At 49.1% G+C, this 10,401-nt stretch overlaps 1 protein-coding gene across 1 annotated transcript; it reads left to right on the top strand.

The window, feature by feature from the left end:
• The first annotated feature begins 7,789 nt into the window (after positions 1-7,789).
• Positions 7,790-9,058, top strand: TPBG (trophoblast glycoprotein). Its single transcript, XM_056109833.1, has one exon. The coding sequence runs from the start codon at positions 7,790-7,792 to the stop codon at positions 9,056-9,058; it is 1,269 nt and encodes a 422-aa protein (XP_055965808.1).
• The last annotated feature ends 1,343 nt before the right edge of the window (positions 9,059-10,401 follow it).

Below are 10,401 nucleotides of genomic sequence, written 5' to 3'. Positions count from 1 at the left end.
TGCTCAGGGCGGGGAGGGAAACTCAACTCACCCCCTCCAAGGGGCCCCGGGCGAGGACAGCCAGGTGCGGGGGCAGGAGATTCTCATACAAATGATTATTTTAAATTTGCTCGAGCGGGTCCAGTAACGTCTCCATTGGAGACTTTGTTGTTACTGTGTCTGGCATATCGAATACATCACGGGGAGCTTGCCAGGCTCTGCCGTACAGGCGAGATGCTCTGGGTAGCTTGCCGGGCTCTCCAAGAGGGGCGGAGGAATCGAACTCGGGTTGGCCATGTTGGCTGCGTGCAAGGCAAACGGCCTACCACTGTGCTAAATAATTTTTCCTTTTGGTAGTTTTGTTTTGTTTTAGTTTTTGGGTCACACCCAAAACCACAGTGCTCGGGCCTCGTACTCCTGGCTCTGAACTCAGGGATCACTGCTGGTAGGGTTGATTTGGGGCCATATTGGGTGCTGGGAATTGAACCTGGTGAGCTGTGTGCAAGGAAAGCCCCCTACCCACTGTGCTATCTCTGTAGACCCAACTGTTAGATAATTTGAAACAGGAATCGACTATAAAAGCACTATCTATAAATGTAAATTAACACAGCTGGTTTGTATTAATGATTCAAATAGCAGGAGATACAGCTGTCAGGGCTGGAGCGATAGCACAGCGGTAGGGCGTTCGCCTTACAAGCGGCCAACATGGCCGACCCAGGTTCGATTTGTCTGCCCCTCTCGGAGAGCCCGGCAAGCTACCGAGAGGATCTCGCCCGCACGGCAGAGCCTGGCAAGCTCCCCGTGATGTATTCGAGATGCCAGACACAGTAACAACAAAGTCTCCAATGGAGACGTTACTGGGCCCGCTCGAGCAAATCGACGATCAACGGGAGGGCCTTTACCTTTACCTTACCTTACAGCTGTCAGAGAAAAAGATCTTCTTTTTTACTTCTTTTTCATGTTATAATTAGAAGTTTCAATCTCCCTCACATCTCTCTAAACTTTTGGTTTAGCACTAGGGATCAAACCCAGGTCCTCACTTTATCATTGGTATATCTATATCTTATTTTCCCTTATTAAAAGGGATAATTGCATTTCTGGGAAATTCAGTGTAAACTAAAATTTCTTGCATTTTCTAAGTTGAGATGATAACTATGAGATTTTTATAACTACATTAATATCTAGATGGATATTTGAAAGTCAAATACAAAGTGAGATACTTTTTTTATTGTAGGGTTTTCTATAATTTTAGGCAATCTAATTTATAATGTATTTAATAACACACTAAACATGCTATTAACTCCCTAATCATTGTGACAACCAGAAAACACCTCTACAATAATTAGAATTCTCTCTAGGTGTAGTGACATCTTATTGAGAACCTTGGCTCTATAACGCTTTTTTCTGATTTTACCAATGTTACCACTATTTTAGTTTTATATTTCATCATCTCTCAATGTTTCTTTCTGTCCTTCGTCCTCCCTGGCTATAACTCACCCTTTGAACATTCTGCAATGGTGATCTTTCTGAAATGTACATTTTATGTCTATCCCTGGATGAAAATTTTCAGTAACATCCCAGCAATAAGACAAAGTCAAACTTTTTTGGAATGGAGGGTGGTAATCTGATTATACTGTATTTAAATAAAGACTTTGTGCCACTTTATCCAATGTGTTCCCATATAGTGTCTAGAACTGAACAAATTCTCTGAGTGTTCTTATCAATTTGCCCATTTCTTTTTTTGGTCTTACAAGTAAAAGTAAAGTAAAGGCCCTCCCGTTGATCATCGATTTGCTCAAGCGGGTCCAGTAACGTCTCCATTGGAGACTTTGTTGTTACTGTGTCTGGCATATCCAATACTCTTGGTAGCTTGCCGGGCTCTCCGAGAGGGGCGGAGGAATCGAACTCGGGTCGGCCATGTTGGCTGCGTGCAAGGCAGACGCCCTACCTGCTGTGCTATCGCTCCAGCCACTGGTCTTACAAATTCATGCTATTATTTCAAAAGAAAAATCATGCATTTCGTCCCCAGTGTAGCCACCTTTGGAAAGTCTACCCCTCTATTCTTGACCTTTGAATTTTTTACGTTTTATGTCATCCCCAAGATTATGTTGTCTAATGGAAGGGATTTTTCTCACCATCTCCTATTTAAAATCTCAACTACATCAAATAGGTGGAGGCCTTAAAAAGTGTTTACTGAACTGAAGTAGAATCATCTTTTCATGTTTTTGGAGAATTCTGCATATTACTATATGAGTGCTTTTTAATAAATTTCCAATATTTTTTCATCCTTGGAGTCACACATATTTCCATTCATTTTAATCATTTCCATCATACAGTATTTTAAATTGTTCCTTTAATATTTATTCATTAACTTTATGGTGAATTTTGAAGCATCTTTTTTTTTTACAAGCGCCAACCCTCCTTGCTTTCGCTCATGAGACAAAAATATCCTTTTTGAACCATTATCTAGTTTATGTTTCATTTTAGTTCTTTATCTCAGACCAGAAGTCTATTTCTTTTTCAAGTGACTTGAAATCAACTTATGAGAAATTATCTATTTAATAGCAAGCAATTAAAAGTTATCCCCCCCCAGCTCACCCCCTTAGCCAGAGAGATAGCTCAATGGCTGGAACGCATACTTTGCAAGCAGGAAGCCTGTGTTTGAGTCCTGGCACAGCAAGTCCCCCAACAGTGGCCAGGAATAACCATCAGCATCCAGGCAGGAATAGCCTGTGAACATGGGTGGGTGTGGCCCCAAAACAAATATTTTTGTTCCCCAGTAATAACTCTTTCCCCCTGAAATTGACCACTAAATTTATTATTTTGGTTTTCAGTGTAGGTTCATGGTTTTATGACACATGTAGTCAGTGTTCGACAATAACTGGACTTAATTCAGATATTTTTGATATTTTTTTATGTGTGTGTGTATACACCTCCCTAAACCCCCTCGCTTATTAAAGCAAAACCCCAAATTAACTAGTCTTAAATAATCGTGTTGTTCCTGCTGGATTCCATTGCTTTTCGCTACTAGTTACTGTGAGAAGGTTATAAACACCCATCATTTTTTAATACTACATGATTCCCTGCCTTCCCAGGATTTGGCAGCAATATTTCAATAATTTACTAATGACTTTCCTTTGGGTCATTAGAAGAAAAATGGTTCCTGTAGAAACAATTTGCTAAATAAATGATAGTGCAGAGACATTTTCCTGGAGGCTACAAAGTGACCTATTGAAATACACTAAATTGGTTCTTCTCCATTAGGACATTCAGATCCTTCTTTTATTTCATTTTGAAATGGAAGAATAAATGAGGAAAAATGTGCTCTGAAATCCTCTGTCCTCTTCAGAGCATGTAAATAGCATCATGCACACACAAAAATACCGAGCTGTCAGGAGTAAAACAAGTATGATCATTTAGGATAATTAAATGCTTAAGACAATTCAAATAGAACTGATGTGAGTAAGCTTTTCTCATTTGAAATAAATTTCCTTTAAAAAGGAGTTGCAGATTGACATATCTTTACAGTTAAAAATGTGACATAATAGTGTGGAATAGTTAAGTCTTCAAAAAAGTGAGCCCATTTATGCGTATGACAGGACAACTGGTGGTTGTTTTAAAGTAAGAAAAATGTAAATAGTTCACATACAAGGGTACCATTCATATAAAAATAGCAGAAACAAAAGTAAAAGATACATACAGAGAGGAAACTGGAAAGATACACACACCAAACTGCACTCAAATGTTCGCCATTGGAAGCTTTCATTTTTGCCTGCCTTTTATTTTCCCCCTACTAGGTCATGAACTTCTTTGTGGCCAAATCAAACTCTGGATATCCAGTTAAATTAGAATTTCAAATAATTTTTGTTGTTGTTATTGATGTGGAAACTCGCGCTAAAAGTTACGTGGGGCATGCTTGTACTAAAAAAGCTGTTATTGTTTGCCTGAAGTTCATTTTTTAAATGGAATCCCCATGAAATACAGTTACAGAGTTGTTCATGATTTGGTTCTAGTCAAACAATGCTTTAACACCCATTCCTTCACCAGTATACATTTTCCACCACGAATGTCCCTAGTTTCCCTTTCAACACCCCGAACCCCTCCCCCCCTCTATGCAGGTGGCAGGTATTCTCTCTCTCTCTCTCTCTCTCTCTCTCTCTCTCTCTCTCCCTCTCTCTCTCTCTCTTTCTCTCTGGGCACTAACATTTAACTGGTATTTTTATGTTTACTCAAAACTTTTTAAAATTTGCCACATCTGCCAATTCTATTTTAGGGAGACTTTAAAATGATTTATCCTTGGGTTCCTATCACTAACAGTTATATGAGACACAGTAAGTGCATAATAGACGGCAAGATGGAGAGTAATTAAGGAGAGCACAATAATAATTGTTCATTTTCTAAGAGTGATAAATTGTCTCAATTATCAGGGGAAAACAACCATTATTAAAAATAGCCCGATTTTATAGCTTTAGACACAGAGATATGTGGTTAGTGCGATAGGGTTAGTCACATAGTAAACAGGGATTTGATGGAATGAGAAACGAGCCTGAAAACAAACTTCTGGGTCCTGGTTCAGAAACCAACTACCAGTCAAGCTTGCAGGGTAGTAGAGGGCCGTAAGGGAGGACAGAGAGTTGGTGAGATTTTTTTGCTTCTGCCTAAATTGAGTAGAGCAGGATTTTGCATAGATTACTTAACCTTGCCTAAAGGTGGAATGTGGGATATTTATGAGTCAGACAAATCTGGACTGATCCACTCTTTTACGACTCACTTCAACGAGTTATATAATTTTTGCCTCGTTGTTTTTTTTTTTTTCAGTGATTAGGTCCTCCATACATATTGATATGAAGAATGAAAGTTAGTTTCTTTGAAATGATCAGTACTAGGGAACTTGACAGGTAAAATATTGTCAATGTTACTTATCCAGTTCCAATAGTTTTGTGTGTAAAACCGACAAAATAAAAGCAAGATGATGATTCAAACTACTGGTATCTCTATTGCCAAGTTAATTAGGTGATCAAAGGACAATACATATCACCCTTCTGAACTCTATAGTGCTTCTCAGTCTTCTTGACAGCCGCTGCTGTTTAGATCAGAACCGCAATTAATATCATGCTAGAGCACTACTACTCTTTTTTTCCCTATAAGAAATTAATTTTGTCTAAAAAGCTGTCATACACAAAACTGGCTTTTTTTTTGGTTTGCAAAGTTCTACAAATCTTAACACATGTATAGATTTATGTAACTACTATAGCACCACAGTCAGTATATATAATTTTGACATCCTACAGCTTCTGAGATTCCTTTTTCCAAAGCGTTTCACATTCACATTGCAGAACACATTTAAAAATAAGGGGGGAAAGGATTTAAATAAATCTGCTGAAGATGCAAATTAACGAAACTAGCTCTCTGCAAAAATCTGCAGTTTCGAGCTTCTCCGAGTCTTTTCTGGGCCAGTATTTTGCACTTGGCTCTGTAAACTCTCTTCCTTAGAGTAATCAGGTATGAACTTGAAAGCTGGGGCCTTTCTTCCTACTTAAAAGAACTTGTCGTGAACAGAAACTTCAGCATTCCTTATTTAATTCTTTCTGCGGGACTGAATCTTCACATTTCTCAGTCGCGTTTAACCGAATTGTCTTTTTTCTTTTTTTCCCTTTCAAATGAAGAAGCCTGGGAAAGTCAGCACTTTCTCCTGGTCTCAGGGCAGCTGTTTGACAGGGATTATGATGAGAGTTATTGAGAGAGCAAGGATAGACCTTTCGGGACACAAAGGTTCTGTTCTAACACATCCTCCCAGGAATCACTCAGTCGGTCGGTTATCTTTGCCGCCACTTGGACCACTTCTCCTCCTCCACCTCCGGGGTGTCCCCTGGGGCTACAGCCTTGAGTATTGGAACAGTATTGGTACTGTTCTTAGTGGGCACCTCCCTCCCACCCGGGGCCCCGCGACCCTCTCTCTCTGTTTCAGCGACTCGCGCTGCCACCCCGCGGCCACGTGTGGTGAGCGGGGCGGGTGCGCTTTCCGGGTGACTCACGTGGTTGTTATTTGCCTTTTGTTTCTAGGATGCTTTGGCGGCTGCTTTCCTCCTTCTGCTTTTCATTTTGGGAGGAGAAGAGCTAATGAATCCAGGATGGACCTTGTCTGCACGACTCTGTGATTCTTTTTTTTTTAAATTCCCCCCCCCCCCCCCTCCTAAAGTTGCCTGTCTCTAGCTTCACAAGTTCCCCCAAACAAACTATCCGCGAAGTGCGGGGACCGGGGGGCAGGTGGGCTTGCGTTCCTGACACCTCAATTTTGCAGCTCGGCTGGCAGACTAGAGCGACTTTCGGTCCGGAGAGACTTTCCGAAGCTCCCCTTTGCAGCCTTCTGGGCGTCTCGGCTGCTGGCTGCCACCGTCCACTTGACTTGCAGCAGCGCATTTCTTTCTGGTCCTGCTGCTGCTGCTGCTGCTGCTTCTCGCGGCTTTTGTCTGTCTGTCACGCCTGGACCGACCCCGTTCGTGCCCGCGGTGCCCGGATCAGGGCGAATTCCACGAGACTCGCCCGCGGTTCTGCTCCCGTGGCAAGGTAAACTGCAGTATGCAAAAAAAAAAAAAAGAGGAGCCGCCCAGGGGTGCGGGGCACAGGGGAGGGGTGGGGTGGGGATTCCTTCCCTCTGCAACCCTGGGCTCGCCGACTGCCCAGAGGAGGAGGAGGAGGAGGAGGAGGAGGAGGAGGAGGAGGAGGAGGAGGAGGAGGAGGAGGAGGAGGAGGAGGAGGGGGAGGAGGAGGAGGAGCGCAACCGGGACTGGCCACCCCCTCCACCAGCGTCCCCTTTGCAATCCCTCCCGCCGCCGAGGCCCGGCCCTCCCCTGCCCACGCCCCCACCCCCGGCTGGGTTTTTTTTTTTTTTTTTCCCCCTTCCACTGGGCCCGGGTGCGAACAGAACTCGGAGTTGCGCTCGGAGGTGCGCGGGCGGCGGGAGCGCGCCAAGGGGCGGCGCCGGGCCCTGCCCACCGGGGCTGGACGGTGCCGTAGGTCTCCGCTTTGTTCCGCGGGCCTCGGCGGACCACCCCACCCCACGCGGCGGCGGTCCCGGGGGCGTGGGCCGGCGGCGACCGTGGGAGGGACGTCCCGGCGCCCAGAATCCCCGGGGCTCTCGGAGACCTCAAAGGACACTCGGGTAACCCGAAACTTCCCGGTCCGCCGCGGCCCGGGAGGGAGGGAGAAGTTGGGCGGGGAGGAGGCTGGGAGCGCGCGCGCGCGCGGGGACGCACGCGTGTCCAGGGACCCCCGCGGGGTGGGAGCGGACGGGCCGGGGTCTCCGGACCGAGGGACGCCGGGCGCCGGGTTTTCCGGACGCGCGCGCATCTCCCGGGTAAGGCGGTCCGGGGGGACGGGGGTGGTGGACCGGCGGCGGCCAGGCCCGGCTGGGCTGTGCCTAGGACGGTCCCGGGGATGCCCGGGGACCAGAGGGCTGGCCGGACGCAGGGTCCCCTTCGGGAGCTGGGTGGGGGGCGCTGGGGGCTGCAACCGGCGCGCGCCTCGAGCGCCCTTTCTCTCTCTCCCCACTTGTCCAGGTCGCGCAGCGGATCCCCTCGTGGCGCCAACAAAAGAGGCCGACGGAGGTGCCCTTCGGGGGGCGGCGAGCGCAGCGCCCGGACCGGACGGAGGGGGCCGCGCGTGGGCCGCGCCCCGCTCCTCGCTCCCCGGGGGTGGGGGGGTCTCCCGCGAGGAAAGTTCGCACCCGACGCTCGGCGACCCCCGCCCCCACCCCGCGGGCGCCGCCCCCCGGGCCCCGCTCCGCTCGGGGGACCGGAGTCGCGCCGCGATGCCAGGGGCGTGCGCCCGGGGCCCCGCGGCGGGCGACGGGCGGCTGCGGCTGGCGCGGCTGGCGCTGGTGCTCCTGGGCTGGGTGTCGTCGTCGTCGCTGCCCTCCTCGGCGTCCTCCTCGGGCCCGTCGGGCTCGCCGCTGGCCCCCGCGGCGTCCACCCCGCCGCCGCCGCCGCCGCCGGGCCGCTGCCCCGCGCGCTGCGAGTGCTCGGAGGCGGCGCGCACGGTCAAGTGCGTGAACCGCCAGCTGCAGGAGGTGCCCGCCGACCTGCCCCCCTACGTGCGCACCCTGTTCCTCACGGGCAACCGGCTGGCCACGCTGCGGCCCGACGCCTTCGCCCGCCGCCCGCCGCTGGCCGAGCTGGCCGCGCTCAACCTGAGCGGCAGCGGGCTGCGGGAGGTGGAGCGCGGCGCCTTCCAGCACCTGCCCGCGCTGCGCCAGCTCGACCTGAGCCACAACCCGCTGGCCCGCCTGAGCCCCTGGGCCTTCGCGGGCAGCAACGCCAGCCTCGCGGCCGCCAGCCCGCTGCTGGACCTGAGCCTGAGCCACAGCGCGCCGCCCGCCGCCCAGCTGCAGAACCGGAGCTTCGAGGGCATGCTGGCCGCGGCCCTCCAGGCCGGCCGCGCGCTCCGGGGCCTCCGGCGCCTCGAGCTGGCCGGCAACCACCTGCTCTACCTGCCCCGGGACCTGCCGGCCGCGCTGCCCGAGCTCCGGCACCTGGACCTGCGCAACAACACGCTGGTGAGCCTGGCGCACGTGCCCTTCGGCGACCTCACGCACCTGGAGAGCCTGCACCTGGAGGAGAACGCGCTCAAGGTGCTGCCCAACCGCACCCTGGCGCAGTGGCAGGGCCTGCCGCGCGCCAGGGTCTTCCTGGACGGCAACCCCTGGGTCTGCGACTGCCAGATGACGGACATGGTGGCCTGGCTCAAGGAGACCGAGGTGGTGCCCGACAAGGCCCGGCTGGCCTGCGCCTTCCCGGAGCCCCTGAGGAGCCGCGCCCTGCTGGACCTCGACGGCGCCGACCTCGACTGCGACCCGATGCTGCCCCCGTCCCTGCAGACGTCCTACGTCTTCCTGGGCATCGTCCTGGCCCTGATCGGGGCCATTTTCCTCCTGGTCTTGTACTTGAACCGCAAGGGCATCAAGAAGTGGATGCACAACATCCGAGACGCCTGCCGGGATCACATGGAAGGGTACCACTACCGGTACGAGATCAACGCGGACCCCAGGTTGACGAACCTCAGTTCCAACTCCGACGTCTGAGCGCGGGAGCGCTGGAGGACGGACAGAGCAAGGACAGCTGTGCATGAGATGTAGGCATGAGCTTTCTCCTCTTCCAGGCTTCGTCCCACCTCCGTACTCTTGCCCTGGACACCACCGACCTTGCTGGACAGCTGGGGTGGGGAGCTGCTCCCTTGCTAGGGCAGGTCTCTCCGTGCTGTCTGTGACAGCCAGGCCATGGACAGCTGTGCATCGTGTCTTGCCCTCTTACTTTTCTTGGAACTCAGCACACATTGGAGGGATCTTCCCAGTTCAGCATGAACACCGAGTCCTGGCTGTGTCCGGCTGTTTCTTAGTGCAGCTCAGGGGTGATCAGTGTCCTCATACAGTTAGCATCCAACAGAAGCTGCCTCGACTTTTGTGAGAAAGGTTTCTCGAACTTGATTCATCCATGTCCTTTTATGCTCGTGTCCCTAAATTGTGGGGGAAATGATTGCATTCCATAAGCTGCCCGCAGACCTTAGCAAGCTCTTCAGAGTAACTCCATAGTACATGGGAGCGCCTGCATCCGAGAGCATGCTTACATGTTACTGTTCTGCATATTACAAAAAAAAAAAAAAACGACACTTTGCAGTTTCAGATAACTTCTTTGACAGAGTAAGTTACTTTTTGGGATTGCAGTTTATATAAAACGATACCGAAGTTTTTAAATAAACTGCATTGAGATACAACAGATTAAATTGTTTAAAAAAAAACGACTCAATAAAGATTCCTAAAAGAATTACAGTTGTGTTTGTTCGAGTTTGCTGTTTGAAAAAAGGATAAGGGCCTTGATAGAGAATGGCTTTGGTTCTTATGATAATTAAGGCATTCCTTAACAAATGAATGGAACAATTAGCGTTCTAATTTATAAATAGACTTCAGAGGTCGTTTTAAATTTGTGGTTTTCAGGATTTGAGTCAAGTTCTTGAATATTCATGTAACATACTTCTGATGGTCTCAGAGTCAGTGCTATTCATGAAAGAATTTTGTAAGAGCATTATCAAGTTAGCAAGCTGTGAGTTTTTGTGGGATAAACAGTTCACACTTTGTGACTAATAAAGTTGTCAGAAACAGAACAATATTATTTACTAATTAAAATGTTTCCCGTGAAGTTGTTCTGTGGGTTCTTAGAGCAGAGCATGTAACAAATATAATGCAAATAAATATAAGGAAACAAAGTGTCTTCAAGACAAAAATATTCTAAAATGGAAAATGTATCCATATTAAAAATCAGTCATAAAGTAATTCGTAACTTGAATTGTCTTGCACATTTTTTCCAGCCCATTTAAATTAGAATACACCTGCTTTAACAGAGACCCTGTTATTTTGTTTTAAAAAGTTGA

This window comes from Sorex fumeus, unplaced genomic scaffold, assembly GCF_029834395.1.
Source record: "Sorex fumeus unplaced genomic scaffold, SorFum_2.1 ptg000008l, whole genome shotgun sequence".
In the NCBI taxonomy this organism is placed as follows: domain Eukaryota; kingdom Metazoa; phylum Chordata; class Mammalia; order Eulipotyphla; family Soricidae; genus Sorex; species Sorex fumeus.
Note: the sequence above shows the minus strand (reverse complement) of the source record. Positions and strands in the feature narration are given on the sequence as shown.